We start from the raw sequence: 21,468 nt of genomic DNA on the forward strand, positions 1-21,468 counted from the left end.
ATTCAAAATATTATTTACTGCTCCATATTTCTGGCATACCATTAAATCAGTGCATTCATCGTGCTTCTGCACAGGAAGTTTAGAAAATATCACTCTCCAAATCATTTGTTTTCTGCACCGCTTATCTCCAAGATAGATAATTTGGATATAAATCCGTTTACTAAATGTGAAACACAAGGCAGCCTGGAGTCATCATGACTACTCATCAGTCTCCTCAGAGTAACCCTACTGGAAGGCAGTTCAAAATCTTCACTTTATTTAATCCCCTGGTTTCTCTTTGGACAACAGCAAATAAAGGCTCTGGTTATACAGGTATTTGTTGCATGGACAGCTTGTTCCCAAAATCTTGATTCTACAAAGTGCAAGGGGTGTTCAGTTGCAGAGCTACTGAAATACTTAAGCACTAATATAACTTTAAGCGAGCAAGCCTACTGATTTCAGTGAGACCACTGGCATAACTATGTCTTGAACCAGCATACAGCCAGTATTTCTGATTCAGGAAACTGCCAATGCACGTACTTAGTTTTACGCATAATCAAGAAAGCCCCCTAGCCTGAGGTTAAGCAAAAGGCTCACAGCACTGAATATCCATGAGACGATACATGAGTTTTTTGCTACCAAGATGACATAAAAATGTAATACAGAGACAAAAGGCATCATACACAGTTACCAACTCAGTGAGCTGTCCTCATTTTCCTATATTCCAAATGTAAAAGAGGTACATTAATGCATGATGACTACTCAGCATAATTAAAAGTGGATTTGAATTACCTCAGGCTGTTCTCTCCTTGCTTACATTGACAGACAAAAGCAAACTAAGGCAACGCTACTGCTGTTCATTAGGACCTTGCAGCTCTCCTATCACATGGAATTTCTCTGTAAGCTAGCGACTTGGGAACCAGCTGCAAAAGACCCAGCAGCTGATCTCAATTTGAGGACAAGCTGAATTACAGGTGTGTAACAAAAAATTTTGGAGCAACATGAGGATTTTCTCAGAAGCTGCTTTAAGGGATGGCTCTTACAGAAAGCTTGGAAGCACCCCAAGAGATCATTTGGCTGTCCCAAGGCAAGATTAGCTCTAATCGCATCATTCTTGACTAATGCATGTTCAACCTGCTCTTAAAGACTTCCAGTGACAGACAATGCTCCTTATCTTCTCTAGGCAATCCAGTGCTGTGCTTCACTAACCCTCTTCTTTGAATATCTCAGATGTCTCAGGTAACTCTCCCTTGCTTTAATATATGCTATTAAAATATAAATAAAATCCTATTAAATGAAAGCCTGCAGCAGATACGGAGAGGAATTTATTCCTTGCTTCTTCACATTCTTCGTATGTTTGAAAACTTTATTGTATTTTCCCATAATCTTCACTTCTCCAGACTAAAAAGACCCAATTCCTTTCTACTTTATTCTTAGACTATGCTTCCTAGGTTTCTGTTTGTTATCTTGGGGATCCTGGGAACCCCACATTTCAAGCCATTTATTTGGGCTCTGGTGGCAAAACTAGCAATTTTTCTGAATACAATTGCAAAGCACTTTGAAAAAAAATTTTTTGCAACTATATGCAAACTACAATTGTATTTAACTACAGTACAACTATCACTCTACAAGGATCCAAGATTTAGACCACCTTTTGCAGATGAGGAGCCCTACCAGATTTTGTGCGCTCTCAGAAAAATCCATCACTGGTTCCACTGCACTCGGTGACTTGGTTAGAGAAAAAACAACAGAAGCAGAAAGATTTGGCTAAATAAGAATGATATATCAAAACACCCAATATTTTAATGAAAGAAACTGAATATCCACACATTTGCACTTCTGTACAATTTTTGTGATATATATATATAATTTTAAGCTGTTTACAAATAACATTTAATGCTTCAAATATTACATAATGTTGATATATTTCTAGCAGAAATAAATATATTGCACTTAAAAAGAAACTTTTCATTAGATGTTGCTTCATAGTTTATGTTCATAACTTCTTTTTCCATAAAAAGATTTCCCCCTACCCCCACCCCATACACACAAACACACACTTCATGTACATGGTGAATGTGCTCACGCAATGCATTATAAACAACAAAGTCAACACAGCAAACAGCAGAACTGTGGTACATTCTGTTAAAGAGGTTACATCCAGTTTTTTACCTTCCTTATTTTTAAACCAAATCTTTCCTCGTGTTTCTGAAGGTACAATTAAAAAAAAGAAAAGAAAAGATTGTTTAAATGTGCTAAAGGTAAAATACAGCAAACTGTATTTTTTGTCCTTAAACTATCATAAAAAGTTACTTCAGAGTTTACTTAAATCACTGATTAGTTTTCTTTAAAAAGATAAAACAAAGAAAAAGAAGTTGTCATTTGATAAACTAGAGACTATATGTAAGGACAGTTTATTACAGAATAATACATAAATCCTCTGGCCAGCAAGTAAGTGGTTAGTAAAGAAACCACATCTCCTGCAGCAGAAAATGCTCTGTAAGGAATAGTGAGAATAAGATCTCACTAAAACCAAAATTAATCTTGCAGTGAGTGAATGTCATCCCTCTGCAGATGGTGAGTATAAGCGCGGTGGCCACAACTCCCTCCCAGATAAGGAGCCCTTAGCGTTACACTGATCTCACTGTTGCTTCTACCCCTTATCTAGGGGTAAATTACCACAATTTATATTAACTTACAGTTTTGGAAAGCTCCTTGATTTTTGCAATAATTGTTATTGATATTTCTGTTTCCCTATAGTATGCACACATAAAGAGGATGTAGTGCATAATCAAGTTGCCAGCCCAAATGTTTTCAGTTTAAAAGAGGTACATTTTCAAATGCTGGTTAGTGTTTGCTGGATGTTGGACGCAGCAATATCTTATGTGTACACGCTCAGGCAGTGTCCCGGCCTCCCATGGATAAAGACTTCTGGGAGAAAATTTGCAATTGCATTTTGTAAATTGTACTACCAACTATGTTAGCTATGGTACAACTTACCATCTTTGAACTCATGAAGAAGCATATCCATTAGAAACTCTGTACCTTTGTCCACTTGGTCTATACTTGTTTCTCAGTTTATGCCTAGAAGAGTACCACTGAAACCCAGTGGCACTGAATTTCTCTCTTTGAGAGTACCTCAGGCCATATAAAGCAATACTGCAAACCAAACAGCCAAATTTTAAATGTTTTTTATGTCTAACTTCTCTCAGGGCTCCAAAAGTAGAAGAAAACTAAATTCAGACAAATGGATCTAAGTCAGCTTTGTTAATCTTTGGGATGCTTTTGTTGGATTAAAGACCTGAGGCTGTTGACTATCTATGGATAAAAGGGTAATTCAGAAACACCCCAAAAGTACTTGTAACACTTTGGAGAATAATCTTATCATTCTCACTGAAAAACATATTCAGGCATGTTCTCTCCGCCCTTCTTTAAAAAAATACACAAAAAACCCACCACAAAACAGCACCAGTTTGCTCAGCCAAGAGAGCTCATAAAGGTGAAGAGCACTTCTCATGGGATATAAAATGTGAATTATATTGGAAAATAAACTCTAGATTATATTTGGCATTCCTAGACCATCTACCAGCAACAGATGTTCTGTCCTGAAAGTGATATAATTTTGACAGCAGTACAGCAACTCCTTAAATAAATTACTGAGTTATTGTCAAAGTAGTACAGATAATTTTTTTTTTTTTTTTTAGGAAAAGTGATTTCACTCTTTAGCCAATTAATTATGAATTTACATTCATTTTCTTCCAACTGTGAAATCAATGCTAAAGCTGATTTGTAGTTGGGTTTTAGTCTTTTCTGTAGAGTTCCTATGTTGTTGCTGTCATTACAGTCACTGTTCTTACAGTTAGACTTTACTTTTAGGTGAGAACATTGAATCCTGTCTCCATTACAGTCAAGAAATTTGCATCTGACTTCAGTGGGGCAGGAATTTTACCCCTGGAATCACTGCTGTGCTGCCCCCTGCCCACAGGAAAGTGGGAGGGACAGGGAGAAGAAACCTTGCAAGGTGGCAAGACCTCTTCGTTCGGTGTCGTGTGGTCTCTGTGAACTTCATTCCTTCAACTTCAACTCTACACAACAGGTTTCAGAGCTAGGATTGTGAGGGCAAAGAAGAGGAGGTGAGACCTGGACATACCTATTGACCTGACTCCTGAGGAAGGCTCTCGCAAGCTGCCTTCGTTCCCTTGCTTGGGATCTGCCCATGATTCTGCATTAGTGGGGATCCCAGGGGGTTTCTGATGCAAAAGAATTAAACCATTGGAGAGAGCAGCATATGCCAGAGAGCAGCGCAGGGAGGGATGAGCACACTGAGAGAGACTTGATCCGACTGGAAAAATCAAGCTGTAGATTTTGACAGATAGTTCTGCATCATCTACAATATGAAACTCATCACAGAGAGTTTGGATGAGGAATTGGCCTTATGTTTTTATACAGACATAGTCTACTGCTATATTTTTTCAGGTATGAATCACACTTTATTCGTAGTGAAAAGCACTTGTCTTTCATTTAATATTTTTGTAAATGATGTTGTCAAAATCCAGTTTCATTCTCCAGGAAGAGCCTGGAGAATTTTCTCTGAAACAGTATCAGGGGCATTTCTGCATGCCAAATATTGGTGTTTTCAGAACAGGGACTGGGACAGGGCTAAAGAGATTGTACAGTTTATTTCTCTGAATTTGCTTCATGGAGGAAGGACAGGTTGATGTATGAGCAGGCTTTACATGACTTGTAAAGCATGCCTAAATCAGCCTACCTGTTCCAAACTTATTTCTGGAGTAGTATAAAAGCTACCTACTTACTTGACTATTTCCTGATGAAAGTATCAGCATTAAAACTACTGGCTTGAATTCTGAACCTAACCATATCCCCTGCAACTCCAGGTAAGTTAATGGAGCTGCAGAAAGAAACAGATAAAAGAAACAGAGTTTCCCCACAGGCTTTAGCGCATGTCGTCATAGGGCCTTCGTACAACTCTAACAGAAGTCAAGCAACTGAAGGAGAGGGATTAAAATTTTCTTACAAATCTCCCCTGAAATTCTCGTTTCGGTGGAATCATAGATGCGCTTGAAGAGTTATGCTGTTGTGGGGTCAGTATCATCTAATTTCCTGAAAAACAGGGGATTTATATCAAAACGGGTCATAAGCAGACACAACTTTGCAACATGCGCTTTTCAGGTGAATCTGATAGCCTGGAGCAAAATCTAGTATTTGGATACATTAAACCAAATTCAGTATCTGATTCTAAGCCATTTAAATACTGCAGAGCTTGGCCTATTATATTCATTTATGGAACTCCTTGTAGTAGCTCTGAACCCAGAAACTCTAAATAAAAGTTTGTTTTCATTCACATGCAGAGCACAAATTTGCAAATTGCCTCAGGTCATTTTTTTATCAGCAGGTCCAACAGCGAATAAAGGGAAATTAGGATGACAGCTGAGGTGACTGAAATGGACAGTTTGAGAAGATTTGAGATTCAACTGCTGGGAAATACATAACGATGGCCCTTATCTGTAGGATGCAAGTACTGGCCTACAGTAAAGTTTGGAAAAGCATGGGAGGTTGCCATAGCTCTGTGTGATGGGGCATGTAAGACAAGGCAATGGGACAAAAAAAAAGGCAAGTGACTTGCCTTGCACTTCACAGAGATGGGAGGTAGGTGACTCAATGTACTGCACTCCACTTACCATATGATACCAACACACACTGGTCAAAGTAGAGGAGAATAGTGCCAGAAAAGTTTGTTTTCCATTCTGTGTTCCAGCTCTACACAGATCTTTAATATATGAGATTGGATTGATAGTTCTTCTTTATCAGTAGATGTATTATCATCTGTAACTTGGATACAACTCTACACAGAAACTCTGCGTTGACTTATTATTTACAGTAAAACCCCAGCTCCCGCCACACAGAAAACCAGCGTCACACTGGTACTCTTTCCAGCAGTGCAAAGGATCCATGCTAGCTCTCTACAGAGAGGTAATTTTTTTCTTACACCTCTATAGTTCCTCTGTTGCATCATCAGACATAACATACTAGAAAAAGTGGACAGTACTTTAAATGAGAACCCTAATTACTAACTGAAAAAAGGCAGATAGGAATTAAAAAAATTGAATGTGAAGTTCTGCACTGATATTTTCCCAAGGAAACTCCACCATTCTACTGGGACATGGAAAAAACAGACAGTACAACCCTCATTTTCCTGGCCAAAGAGCTTGTATAAAAACAGCCATAACCAAACCCAAGAAAATCAGAACAAGTAGAAGGATACTCCAATGCCACTCATCTTATACCAGTCCATTGATTATAGATTGATCTAGACAGTCTCTAGACTGGTCTAGCCTGAAATTTGGTTAACTTGATATGCATTTGCAGCTAGAAACAGGTCTTCGGTGGCAAGTAGAGCAGCAAACAAGTGTTGATTTAAAGATTCAATATCTTGGGTTTCTAAGTTTTAGTAACAGATTTTCCCAAATTAACATTTTCCTTCATCATACCTTAATAGACAGTTGAATTGCTCTTCCTAGGATATAGTACAAACTTTAGACTGAAGGACAGAATACTTCATTACTGCTACAGTCCTGTAACACAGTTCTTTTTTGGAACTGGTAAGTGTTTTGTGAAAGAAACAAAGAAAGACAGACAGACTTGTTAATAGCTTTCTCTTTGGGATTATAGGAGCAACTAAGAAATACTGCTTTTGTTGAATATAAGCCAGTCTTTTAAAAAGGACAGTGACCTTCTCCACTTTGTCCTGTTCCCAGCAAAAGTGTGCTGAGATAGCCTAAAACATGCTCAAAGTTATAGCAATACATTTTTCGGTTTAGATGCTCATCAGTCACAAGAAGAGATGAAGATGAGTAAAAGTATTGCCTTTTTCGGAATCCTTCTAGCATATGAAAAAAGACCTATACACAATTAATTTGTACACTGCTGCATAAACATAATCTCTTTCCGCTACGTATAATGCACCTTTGGAACAAGCTGCACACGACCAAAAATCCTGGGAACTTTGGGATCCATTTCAGCTGTGTTACACATAGATCTGTGAGCAGCTCCAAGCTGCATGCTCTCTTCCTGTGATCCCTCAATGGAGGAATCTATATCCACAATGCATTTTCTTAGCTGGTTTGTTACGAGTTCAGCACTCCTGCCACAGGCCTTTCAGGAAGGTCCCTTGTATTTTTCATACCAAACTTGCACATTTAAAATCTTGTGTTTCTCTTGTCTTGCATCACTCATACAAACGGCGTCATCACTGCGGAGGAGTGACGCAGTCCCTGGATAGCTGCGTAAGGACCCTGCTGAAAATAATGGTGGTACCTAGGCATATGGAAAGAAGGGAAAGTGGGGCCACTACCTTGCATGGAGCTGGCTATAGCAGAGGGTGTAAGAGGCATTCCCAGGCGGCTGTACGGAGGCAGAGATCCTTGGATTGGATGAGGAATGGGTGTTGCTATGGATGCAGTGCTGGTACCCAGGGCACTCAAAGACTGCGGATGCTGAAACCCAGGAAAACTGGTTGAGGAGGATACCCAGGAACTGAGGGACAGGTTATCAGATGTTGTAAAGGCTGACCCTGCAAGCAAAGAAAAAGAATGCCTGAGATTTGCACTGCAACACACAGAGATGGTAAAATAGCAAAAAGGGAAAAAGAGAGTCTTTCGCAGCAAGGCTGATTTTAATCACAAGTTGTTGTTGGAAATACTTCCCAAATACTTCTCTCTCCTTATATCTTTCTTTATAGTATTATTTGCCTGTTGCTGTCCTTTATAACTACATCTTAAACAAATTTCCATTTTAAGAAGCTGGTTGTGGTGGTTTGAACAGTAAAATCCTGATTGCGCTTTGGACATTTTTGGTGTTAAAACACTGAAGAACTTTGTAATGCTGCTGCTAAACACTGAAGTATCTACTCTGACTCTCACTGTGTTACATCCCTGTTTTGAAGACATGCTTGTAGCTTTTTACATCGGATCCTCAGTAGAACTGGTTATTTTTTTTCTAATATTTCAGTCTGGCAAAAATGCAGGAAAATGTAATTTTTAATTTTTTTTTTATCACAGTAAAACTTGTCAACACTGCATCTTTTCACTCAACCTGATTTTTTCCAAAATACAGAACAAAAAAATTCTAAAATTTCAAAACACTTGTTATTCTTCCAACTGCGTACAGTGCTCTAAGAAACAACACTAATGCTAAATCATAGTGAGAGATGTGGAGTTTTAAGTGAAAAAATATTAAAAACTTGCTGTCAGGGTAATTATCTACTTTTGATCAAATGGAAGTGGTTTATTTGGTATTTTTTAATCTGAAAAGTTCAAAAAATTATCATCACAAATCTGCCACCTTTTTAAAACACTTTTTCTCTGAAGATTGCAGAATAATTAAAAAAAAAAGGAAGAATGGTTTCTTTAAATTAGAACTAATTACTTATTTTGACAGTTAATTTTTGGGGAAACAATGAAAAAACTGTTTGGATAATTATACATGGTCATCTTCAAATAATCTGGTGACAATGTTGCCCTTCACCTCTGCAGTTCCTCTATGCATCTGGTCATCATCAGATGTCTGATTTCTAGAAATGGGGAATACAATCCAATCCTATAAATAAACTCTTAATTTTTATCCCTATTCAAACAATAATTAAACTCATGTCCCTTCTGTATTTTCTTTCTTGTCCAACTTCATCCATTGAGGAAATCTTTCTTACTTTAAGAAATAAATTTACTGTCAAGAATATTTGACAAAATATAATCTCAAGCCGGTATTGCAAAACATTCTGAGACAAGAAATTTTGCAACAGGCATTAGTTTCTTAAATCTGATTCTAGAAGATAGGTTCATCCAAACTGTGAAAAGAGAAAATATGAAGACATCTATCTGTCAAGGTAAACTTACTGGAATTATGTATACTAACCAATCATAGCCACATACTCAAAACTGTAAGCAAACAACAACAGAAAGAGAAAATGCAAATTATTATTTTTTTAAAAATCATAAATTATATATTCTCAAATCAGAACGAGAGCTACTCTTGCTTAATTCCTCTCTGCTTAATGAAACAAGTAAAACATCCCAGTAACAGGAAAGAGAAATTGTGTTGATTCAGCAGTAGAAGCAGACATAAACCAAATCCTGGCCCTACCACTGAACCAAATCTGAACCGCTGGGAGGTTAGGATCCTGAGCCAAACTATAAGGATAACACTATACTCACAGACCAGAGCAAAACCCTTTACAAATCAGGGGATACCTGAGCATTATTGCATGACAGGGAAAGTGGGATGCAAATCTGGATTTGCCTGGAAGGTTTACGTTTGGCTCTGTTCCAGGTGGCTACTGTGAACCCTGCGTGTGGATGCTGGAGTGCAGGCACCCAGACATTATGCATTAAAGAGTTTTAATTGAATTTATTTATTTATTATCTGATAATTCCTTTGGAAATAGACTTCTTGTGATAAATATACTACTGAAGGCCAGCTGCTTCCATCTTGAGATGGCTGAAATTGGCTGAGCTGATAATGCTCTGGGTGGGTGCTGAAGTAATTAGAAATAAATTGCAGTGATAGACTTTCTTTGTTCTACACAGAATAAAGTATGTGATTCCTTCTCATGAATGATCATGAAATGATCAGAGGGCTGGAGCACCTCTCCTATGAAGACAGGCTGAGAGAGTTGGGGTTGTTCAGCCTGGAGAAGAGAAGGCTCCAGGGAGACCTTATAGCAGCCTTACAGTACCTGAAGGGGCCTACAGGAAAGATGGTGAGGGACTGTTTACAAGGACATGTGGTGATAGGACAAGGGGTAATGGGTTTAAACTAAAAGAGGGAAGATTTAGATTAGCTATTAGGAAGAAATTTTTTACATTGAGGGTGGTGAAACACTGGAACAGTTTGCCCAGAGAGGTTGTAGATGCCCCATCCCTGGAAACATTCCAGGTCAGGTTGGACAGGGCCCTGAGCAGCCTGATCTACTTGAAGATGTCACTGCTCATTGCAGGTGGGACTGGGCTAGATGACCTTTAAAGGTCCCTTCCAGCCCCAACTATTCTACAATTCTGATGAGGAACCTCCATAAGCACCCTTTCCTCCTCTAACTGCGATGGTCTCTAATTGCAAATTAGTACTCCAAAAAGTCTCACATACCACATTTGCCAGTACCAAGGAAACGTGCTCTAGTAATTCTGAGGCAGTTGAGGCCTCACAGAGCTTATAACAGACACCACCCAGCCATGTGTATGTATTTGGCTCATATGTATAGAAGGATATCCCTCAATTTTGCATGCAAGGTAGTTTTAAAATGCATCAGAAAAAATGAAAAAGTCTGTGGAGTTTCAATAAGATCATTATTATTCTGCTCATATCCTGGAGAACTTTTCCTTATTTAAGGACACCAGACCTAAACAGAGAGAGACAAAGCAGTACCAGCTACCCGTCTGCAAGAGCAGTACGTTTTACTCTCTGTGCATGCTGCTGGCTACCCAGAACAGTCACGTCCTATGCTAGCATATGGCTCCCAGATTAGAAAGAAGTTGGTTGCCACAAGTCATCATCTTCCTCACTTACTCATTTGCCATATTGCGAGCAACTGCAAAACTGTATCCTGTATATATCATACCTAAAATTAATTGCAATAAACTATTCTTTCCTCCCACAACACCTTCCTAGGGATCCTCTTCAGAAGAGAAAGGCTCTAATGGCCAGCTCTCATACTGAGGTTCACCTCATTCACTTTGTCACTCCCAAAGCAGAACATCATACCAGAGAGAAATTCAATTCTTGGAGAGAAGGTGCCTTGCTTGAGCACTTCTGGCAAGGGAAAATTTAACATTGTCTTCAACAATAACTGGCCTAGGATCTAAGATGACATGAAGCGAGGTAATCCCCTAGAAGTGTCTGAAAGGATGGCAGTGTACCAGCTGAGGAGTTACTCCAGAAACTCCGCAATCTAAGGAACTGCTCTTAGAATAGACGTGTATGAACAAGCCCACCTAATCACATTTTGTTGAAGAGAAACTCGTTGTTAAAAATAAGTGTGTTTTCCCTGCACAAGTCCAAAGAGCTTATGACCAGAAATAATGCTCTTATCTTAGCAGCACTGTATGAAGTTAGAGGACAAGACAAGGGCACTGCCAGTCAGAAGGCAGATAGAACCGCTTTACCTCAAGTGGCTGTTGCATATCAGGCAGGTCACAAAGTCAACATGCAAAGTATAATGCAACACAAGTTTATGCTAGTCAGCGATCTCACAGGATGGGTTCAAGATCTATTTCCAGTGGCAAATTATGACAGATGCAATTTGTCCAGCAAGTATCCCCACAAAGAACAACTCTCTCTTCCTTCTACTTTAGCCACTGATGAAGTAGACAAACCATTTGATGAAGCATTTGAGGTAAATTGCCTCAGCAGGAAAAGCACCTTTTAGAGACCAAGAGATAAAAATTAAACATCAGTTTTCCGGGGAGCTCTGGACTTTTCTTCCTGCAGAAGCAAAGCAGGTTAACCACAGGCCGGTTGAAGATGGTCAGAACCAAATCCTCTGTTCGCAGAAGGCTGGAGGGGCAGCAAATAGCACATCTACACGGTACTTTACAAATGGTGCTGATCCTCAGCTAGTAAGTCCTGCCAAGGGATGGTGAGCGTTAGCTTGTTATCAGCACCACGGTAATGAAGTTGCCATCTCAAAGAGGAAGCAGAGATAGTTCTTTTCTAATAGTAAAGGCTATATAGGCATCTCTAGAGCTGCCTCCTGATCTAGCCACCCACACCAGTACCGTGGGCGTATCAGAGGTCCAGAAATGCCATGATGTAACAAGTATTCTTCTTAATTATAGGACTTCATGGCAGAGAGACACACCAGAGAAATGCTTCAGAGTACCACAGTACTGACTGTGGTCCTCCTTTTCTCAAGCATAACTAGGTCATCGCAGTTTACCTCATGAGCATGTTTTCCTACCTCTGCTTTGTGTTGCCTGGCTGTCATCTCCGAGATCATCTTCTCCTCCATAGGTTCGAATGGGGGATCGGGCATAGGAATGCTTTTGGATAAGGCTCTCCACACTTTCTCTGTGAAAGGAAACAACCTACTGTATCAATAACATCCTAAACAGCCTCCTAATTCATTAGGTTAAATACAATGAACAAGCTGCCTTTTCCCTGTCCAGATCACAGCTTTCTCACACAGACTCTCCAAAATTCCATAATAAAAGGGTTTCTTCATAGCATGCCACTGGAAATGCTGAACTTGGCCTGCAATGTTTTACCATTGCCGATCACCTCTTACCTGCATGGTACTGCTTCTTCAGCAAAGTAGAGTGAACTTCCCACTGTGTTTGCTGGATGTGGTCTCAGACAGTGAATGTAAGACCAGCACTCTTCACAAATTTGAAAACGCAGGCTCTGGGGTTATTCATGCTGAATGATCAGTCTGGGTTCAAAGAGACACCCGTGATCCAGCTCCTTTGAAAACAGCTTTCATATCACACATGACTACCTCATCCGGTGCTCTCCCATTTTTTCTGAAATCAGGGGCAAGAGATAGATGTGTCCAGAGACAGTTCAGCTCTAACCGTGCTCTCTCAGCATCAGAGCTGAGGCCAGTTTGTAGCAGGAAGTCTACAGATACTACCGATCTCGTGCCACGTCTATTCTGGGAGGTTAGACGTGTCTGCCAGGCCCCCGCCTCGCTGGTGGCACAAAGCACTGAAGTCACCCAAACAATTTTTAAATAGAAGGAAGGCATATCTGCATGATAAGCCATAGCAGTTTGTAAGGAAGATCCAACCGTACACATTCCCGGCGCGTTTCCATGTAAGTAGGTGGCATTATACCAAAGATGAATACGACTGAGGCACATTTCCAAAATGGCTTTGACCTTCTGTTCCTGTTTAAGAGATCTAAGTAGTGATAGCTGTTTAAATCTGCTGCTCAGTGAAGGTTTTGTCTGAATTTACCATTTGGCCATTCATATTTGCTAATGCCCTTCTCTCGGAGAGCGTATCTGTTGCAGAAATTCCAAGAAAAAACATTTTCCAAGTAACGCGATAAATTGCAATGGCACATATTTTCCTTTCCTACAGAAAGCCCATTATGGTCATTTTGTCCTTGGTCTATCACTGGCATCATTACTTATGCTAGTCTCCTCGGAAAAAAATAAATAAAAAGGGGATCTTATCAAAGTGATTTACTTGTGTCAGGATTGGAAGTGGACTGAAAGCAATGGCAGTTCCTACATAGAGGATGATATAATTGAATTACTGCCTTTTAAGTGATTGAAAACAGTAGGCATATCGGGGCTATCTCAAAGAAGATTTTACAAAGAAAAAGACAGATGGCATTGTTTACATTATGTGCTGAATGCCTCTTGAAACTTTTTTTTTCCTGAAGCAGAATGTGAAATGCAAAGAATTTTACTCAGCCAAAAAGATTATCTCAGATGAGTACAGAATAACAGAATAATGAATTAGACCAGTGTTGTCTGAGTGATTTAGATACCAGTCTACAAATATATTCATAACTAAAAAATTACTAATCTTTAAAGGTCTGAAAATAAATGTGATTCAGGTGATTGTCTGTATTGTCTCTATTGACTTTATTTCTAGTAAAGGTCTGCTTATAATGACAGACATTAGGGCATGTAATAATATCCTGATGCAACAGAAACAATGCAGGCTCTAGTTTTAGAGCAATGGGCCAAATTCATCTCTAAAACATTGGATGCAATGGTGGTTTGGGGATAAACTCACCCCAATAAATTTACATTTGAATAACCTACAGGGATTTAAAGCTAAATCAAATGCCCACAGTTATTGCAGACTAAATTCTTTCCAGATGGGTTTGCATGCTAGACAGAGAACTCTATTATTCTATATGGTTGTCTTCTTTTAAAGGAAAGAGAGAGATGACTTATTAGTGAACCCTGAATCTGCGAAGTTTGAAACCAGGGAATTATATGGTAGGTTTATTTATTTATTTTTAATGTTGTAATGTTGCAGGTAGTATGCAAAAGGTTTTAGAAGATTAATCTCATTCATTGGCACAAGCAGCAAAGGGTTTTATGGCAGAGGGAACAGTCTAATGAGGAAACTTGGATCAGGGAAAGGAACTAATTTCACAAAAGCAGTTCCTTTTGTGCAGCTGGGATTTAATATTCAAAACTGTGTATGCTTATCTTGCCTAGCCATGTTGGTGGTTTACACTATAGTCACAACACACCTACTAAATTTTCATTTTAGAGGTTGAGGTTGTGATTCACATCGTGAGCACAAAGGACTGAGACTCATACCGGAATTTAGGCACCTGGCCCCCACAGCCTTCAGGTGGACACTTCTTTCCACATACAGCACATGCTGCATATAAACCTCCAAACAGACCTACAAAATGCAAAAGGCTGAGCCGGAAACCACCTAAATATGCAAAAGGAAACAAAGAAAAGCAAGAAGTTCTGTATTTTCTCTACTCATGAAGCGCATCTCTGAGTTATCCCACGAAGCACTGTTTCTTCCACCTAGCAAAACGAAAGCTGAAATCTACACTCAGGTCTCCCCCATCCTGGATAAGTGACCTAACTACAAATTAAGGGATAACCTTTTCTTCCATTTGTGTTTCAAAGGGAAAGGGTGGTGGCCTCTGCACCATGCTCAAATATTTCATGCTCAGAGAACACTACCCAGAAATCAAGTCTTCTTGGAGAAGAAAGGGGTTGCAACTCATCTGTCTATGGAAACATGTTGAGTTTCCCCACACGGGCTGGAAAGAGGAGCTGAACCTCCTCTACCCTTTGAAGACAGAGGTGGCTTTAGGTGCTCAAAAATAGATCTGTAAGAGGCAGCAAAACTTCAACAAGATTTCGGTGCCTGCGAAATCTAGTTCAAAACAGAGGAACAAAGCTGGCAATCTGAAACACAGCTTCCTGCTTATAACCTTTTGTCAATCTGGGCCAAAAGGACTTAAATCTCAAAATCTTCTGGAAAATTCTGTTTATGAAAGTATGAACTGTTTAGGATGTCCAAAATATGGTGCTCTGTGGAGTGGGCCAATAAAATAATTTTTAAGTCCTAAAATATAATAATAGTAATACTAAGAGGGAAAGACTCATTAATTTAAACCTCTGGCTTTATAGTTCTATATGGAATATCTTCAGATATCTCAGTGTGGTTCAAAGGATTTATGGAAATAATTTTATAAATTACTAAATGATAAAGCAATATTTGCCATTTTATGATTCTGCTCAATAAAAAAAAAAAAAGCAAGTGAAGACTATGGTGGGGGTTGTTTTTTTTAAAAGCTTTCCTTTAGTTTTTTTTCAGAGATGATCCATACTAAACTGACTGAAGAACAAAATCATAGAATCATAGAATGGTTTGGGTTGGAAGGGACCTCAAAGATCATCTAGTTCCAACCCCCCCTGCCACGGGCAGGGACACCCTCCACCAGACCACGTTGCCCAAAGCCCCATCCAACCTGGCCTTGAACACTTCCAGGGATGGGGCATCCACAACTTCTCTGGGCAACCTGTTCCAGTGCCTCACCACCCTCACAGTAAAGAATTTCTTTCTAATGTCTAATCTAAATCGACCCTCCTTCAGCTTAAACCCATTACCCCTTGTCCTGTCACTACACTCCCTGATAAACAGTCCCTCACCATCTTTCCTGTAGGCCCCTTCAGATACTGGTAAGCTGCAATTAGATCTCCTCAGAGTCGCCTTTTCTCCAGGCTGATCAATCCCAACTCTCTCAGCCTGTCCTCATAGGAGAGGTGCTCCAGCCCTCTGATCAGCTTCATGGCCCTCCTCTGGACTCTCTCCAACAGCGACTTTCAGTTACTCAGTGCTTAACTTCTGTACTTCTGTTACTCAGTTTGTGATCAGGCACTTGTTATCTAATACTTGGACCTAACAGTTTTTGCCTTTTTAAAGCATCTTAGAACTCTGCAGTTTCTTCTGGATGCGATCCTGTGCAACCTGCTCTAGGTAAACCTGCTTTAGCAGGAGCATTGGACTAGATGATCTCCCAAAGTCTCTTCCAACCCCTACCATTCTGTGATTCTATTATAGCAATAAATTAGCAATAAACTTTGTTTCGAGAGATCACAAGCTGCCAGCTGGATAATGGAAAGATGTCTTCTTTCTGTCAAATTCTTTTGTGTGGTCTACCAACAATTTTCAGTCTTCCAGACTGCTCTTCAACTCACAGTTACCTTGTAAATACCCAGAGGTGGGGGAAAAACCACACACACAGAGACATAATATATTACTATGATTAAGCTGTGCTATGTGTACAACTGGATAATAGTAGCAGATGACAGGCTGGAGAAGAGCAAGTTAGGGGCTGAAGCTGTTTGAGAAAGAGAAGAAGGAACCATGTGCCAAAGGGAGAGGGGAAAAAAAAAAACCAACACTCATATTGGCTAGCACACCCAGAGAGAAGTGCTGAGGCAGGATAAATGTGAGGAGAGGTAATACAGAAAAAGAGCTTAGGCTGATCCAAATGATCTGCATTCTGACAGAAGTACACCATGAGCCCAGCCCTGTAAATAAACCTCTGCTTATTATGAATGAAGCACTTCTCTCTTATGCAAGAAATAAACCAGTGAGTTTTGGACCAGGAAACCAAGGAAGTGAAATGTTGGGAGAATTTATCAATTAACAAGATTTTAGGGTGCACAGAGAGCATCTTGCCATTCTGTAGGTTTTAACTTCTCAACTGAACATTTCATTCTTGCCTCTGCCAGCAACTGATGCCAAAGCTAGACTTCCAGCTAGAGATGCTTTATGTCTTGCATCTACAAGCTGAGATTTTGGCCTTGTTTAGTTAACAGTGCCCTGTACAAAATAGTCTCAGAGGATCAAAAGTAGATAGGAAGATCCTGATGTAGCTGATAAATGATTCACTAACGCTTTACAAACTACGCCCAAGATCTTGCCATGGATATGAAATGGGAGATGGCAGAACACAGAGCTGACTTGAGAAGTGGCTGAGGAGCTCCTTGAGGAGCAAGGCCCTGCGTGAGGATGCTCACTTCATTTTGCTGTCACCCTAGATTACAAAAATTCTTCTGGGACATGGTAAAGTCCCAGATTACTCTGAGCAGGATCTTTAATCAAGATCAAAGAACAGTGTTTCTTTGTAGGTGGAAGCAGGCATCTCTTGGATGCTTCGTCATGTCATTTTTTTCTGCTCCTTTTGCTGTTGCTGTGCTTGAGCTTTGCATTCACAGCAGGGTGGTGATGACCACAACCCTGATTCTGAAGCGCATGACCACAAGCCCTGCTGATATCGAAGAGGTCTCACCTGGCCACAATGCACTGTCAACACTGATGCTGCCACATGCCCACGTGCACCGGAAGCTATGGTTTTTCCTGAATTTGGCAGAGAGCATGCCCAGGAGACAGAGACAGGAAGCCTACCTTCTCCCTTTGGCATGAGGAGGCTTGAGGCAATATACTTGGTTTTAGCAGAAGACATTAGAAAAGCTAATACAGCTTGCTGGAGCCAGGCCTGGCTTAGTATCCATTCTAGATATATACCATGACTCCAAAGAGGATGGTGTTGATGTAACAGGCAGCCACCCATTCCACTGGTATCCAGGTTCAACCTCCTTTGAAGACAATGTGCAAAAGCCAGACTGCAATCAGAAAGAGCGGATGGCAGGGCCAGGCACTCTGAACTCAAACCCTATGCAGAAGTTACTGGCTCAGCTAGGAATGGCTGTAAGAGGTACAAATTTTAGAGCAGGGCTGAACGACCTGTTAGTGTTTTCTCTTTTTGTCCTTACTATACAACTGCTACATAAGAAAAAAGGTAAGGATATTCTCAGAATCGCTCCCTGTTCCTGGTGTCATGGGTTTTGTCTTTTTCTTTACAAGAAAGGCAATGTTAAAAAAAAAAAAATAGAAGGAAAATAATGAAATACTAAAACTGACAACCATGTTTTACTTGGCCATTCAGCTCAACACAAAGAAAAATACAGAACAGGATATAAAGTGTATGAATTATCAGTTTGCAGGCTGAATGACTTCTTTAGTTCTGCATTTCAAAGGTTTCCTTTTTTTGTAGCTGCCAGTTAGTATGTTTGGAAGAAAGCCCAGATAACAGAAGACATCAGAAGTGAGGTGAGGTGAAGACAGATGGAATAAATGGGCTGAGAAGGCACAAAAATAAACTTGTCGGAAGTCGCACTACAGTAGAACTTTTTTTTTTTTTTTAAGGGAAAAGATGACTAATTTGTCCAAGACGCAAGTGCTAAAAAGAAGTCTTTTAAAAAAAAAAAAAAAAAAAAAAAAACCAAACCAAAACCACCCAAAACACATCAACTAAAAAAAACCCCAACCCAAAAACCCCAACACAGCAGGAGGAACAAATACATTTCCATTACAGCAGCTAAGAGTGAACAACAAGCACTGCCAGAACCACTGTTCAGATATCTCTCAGCCTTAATGTTCCTATGGCTTTTAGTTGCTACTTTACACATGCATAAACATACAGGCACAGATTAATTTGCTACATATAGTTGCAGTTATACTGGTAGATGAAGTTTACAGGCTGATCATAGGAACCTAATTCAGCTCTGACACACTAAGGACCAAATCCTCAACCAGAACAAAGTAGCTCCTTTCCACTGCTTAGACTAAACCTGAACCAATTCCCACCAGTGAAGAACCAGGGCCCATCAGACTACATTGGCTCACGTGAGCTGAATTTGGCCCAAAAGCTAATACAGAGCCACCAAACACTTTCACACAAAGTCAAAACTATTAGGCAAGTGTCGGATGGATGCAATACTCCAAGAATGCATATGATTTTGAGAAAGAAGGGAAATGAGAATTAAATTATGAAAAATCTGGGGTTTGATGATTGCAGGAGAAAGAACAAGTGTATCTCCAAAGTGTTGTTTACTGGCGCACTCACAATAAACATCTGGCTATTGATGGCAATTCCAGAATAACTATAATATGCATGGAGGTGTTGTAGCCTGGATGAAGCCATGACATGGGAAAACTAATGACATCAATGAAGAAGGACCACAAGGTTATTCAATGTACCCACCCCACTTCTCTCAACTAGAAATAAAAATGAGAAAACCAGCTATCTTTATATAGGGAATGAAAAAAAATCACATTTCTCTCCTTTGACTTGGAAAAAGGTACACACTTGCAAATGTATGTCAAAGCCCTTTCTCTGTATCTTTTGTTCCCCAAATATAGTGACACGCTTTAACATAGCCAACCCCACGGAGCTCCACTTCACCCAGTGACTGCAACCATTTCTTTCTGACTGCCAGGCAGAGGATGAGAGGTGAGGACAGAGCAGAGCTGTGAAACTGGCACTGGGGGAAGTCCTTGGAAAACTTACTCTGGGGTGCAAACCCGGGGTCTGATCTGATATCATCCCCTCTCCTTATGCACACACTACACCCGCACGAGGTGTGTTGAAAACAGCAGCAAAATGTAATACTTTTATACCGTTTTGCACAAGTGAAAAAATAGATGACAGAATACCTAAGCAGCAAATGAGCCAGGGTATGAGTGCTTAAAAGCTTGGGAACTGCAGTAGTTTTAGCTGGCATGGAGGGCTTTCTGCTGGGGAAAGGAACAGTTGTCTGGCTAACAGTAAGCAGAGTTGGAGGAACCAGATTTGAAGGGAATGCTTCAGGTGTCTAAATGTAAGCAGGTAGTGTTTTCTAGACGTCCTAAGACATCCAAGCCATCTGCAATGACCTGGAAGGGATGATACAGAAAATATAGACAATCTATCTACACCTGTGGAGCAGCAACTGGAGGCTGGCGTAACCTCAGCACATTTTGAATGGCACCAGATACCAGGTGTTTAGTCACTGGAGTCCCTGGTGTTTCTCCTTAAACTCAGGACTTCACTTCTCCCAACCTAAACATTGGACATGATCTCCCATGGTTCGTTGCTGACGTTCATAGACTGAGAACTAGCTGAGGATAAAAGATCAGCTGGGGAATTTGACTTGTTGGAGAACTATGACAAAGCCCTACTTAACCATGGACATGGGACTAGGTCATAGAGAGTATATATTTCTGGCTGTTGGTAGGGGGCTTTCAAGAGTCAGGGAAGTTGTTCTAGACCAGCAGCAAGCAGTGGGAGTGGGGAGGAAGGCAGCTCTGTGGGGTGAGCAGGGAAGGGATGGAAGAGAGAACTGCTGCGGACAGCGCGTCATTAAGCACTTGGCTTTGACAGCTACTTCAATAGGGCAGTGCCCGTACCCGGGCATTAGCGTCCATTTTGCTTACAGCCTTGTAAGCTGGTACAATGTATTTTCACATCTCAGACATGAAGTTCCTCAGGGGAAAATTCAGAATCTGACTACCATGCAAATCCAGCTGGGATGCAGCTCTCTTACTTCTCCCATCCCTCAATCCTTCCTTTCTCTGCCTAAAAATCACTTGCAAGCGCAGCCATACTTTTCCATATTGCCTCTTGAAGCACGTATCTACTCCCAGTAGCATTATTGGACTTGTGCAGATGGGTATACTCGCTTAGCTCTCTGTAATAATTACAAGTCCACACCCTGAACTTGCTTATCACATACTGGATCAAACAGACAAGCAACATTCAGATCATGATTATGATCTGTCAATTCTTTTTTGATCATTATTTTACGATTCAGTAGTTCCGTTGACTCACTCTTGAAGTGATCACTTTTTTCACTGGATGATTTGCCTGATTATGTAATTGTGATGGTTTTATTTATTTATGTATTTTTAAAAGACTAATTCTTCACAACAACTCAAAATATAAGATCAGGCTCAAGATAAAAAATTAATGTGCTGGGTTCTGATTTTGCATCCTTCATGGCTTTTGCAGTTTTTTCTTAAGCAGAAGCACAAAGATATTCCCTTAGAGCCTATCTCCAGAGTGAATTGCTCATAAAACCTGCATTAGTCTTTTTCACAAAGGTTGTCATTAAAAAAAGATCATGCTCATCCACATTACTGCATTTGGCGTCCCACAATCAACACCATAGTACATTAAGCTCCACATTCTGACAACCGCTAAATGTTCAGTTTTTCAATCACAACCACTGTGGGAGCCTTTTTATCATAGAGAAAATGTAAATAGCACATAAAACAGATCAAAAGGTGAATCAGCAACTTATCTAAATCACAGTAGCCCCAGATAAAGTCTGCCCCATTACCATAAATAGATTACCACAAGTAATGTATGGAAAGAGTTGGTTGGGGAAGGAATCTCACATCCTACTGAAAATTCGATATGTACCAAAGATTTTTTTCAATAGTTAAAAGCTTTGCATATGTAGCTACGAGTACAAGGAAACTGCTGTAAGGAACAAAAGAAAATACAGGCACTTCAATAGCTTTGCTGTTGCTTACCTCCTCTACTATTTTGCAAATTTCACTACCTTTACATATATTATTTTTTACTTCAACACATGTAAAGCAAACAGATTTAATCCTAAAGGCATTTGCAGCTTGAATTTCCTACATAGGG

The 21,468-nt window shown here is 40.0% G+C and overlaps 1 protein-coding gene across 1 annotated transcript in view; it reads right to left on the reverse strand.

The window, feature by feature from the left end:
• Nucleotides 1–4,521: 4,521 nt before the first annotated feature.
• Nucleotides 4,522–21,468, reverse strand: part of TBX20 (T-box transcription factor 20) — a 38,619-nt gene continuing 21,672 nt past the window's right edge. Inside the window, exons 7-8 of the mRNA XM_075745383.1 lie at nt 11,948–12,057; nt 4,522–7,570 (exon numbers count right to left, since the gene is read on the reverse strand). Coding sequence (XP_075601498.1) covers nt 7,230–7,570; nt 11,948–12,057 — 451 coding nt within the window. The 3' untranslated portion in view covers nt 4,522–7,229. The remainder of the gene's footprint in view (nt 7,571–11,947; nt 12,058–21,468) is intronic.

This window comes from Balearica regulorum, chromosome 2 (genome assembly GCF_011004875.1).
Source record: "Balearica regulorum gibbericeps isolate bBalReg1 chromosome 2, bBalReg1.pri, whole genome shotgun sequence".
Lineage (NCBI taxonomy): Eukaryota > Metazoa > Chordata > Aves > Gruiformes > Gruidae > Balearica > Balearica regulorum.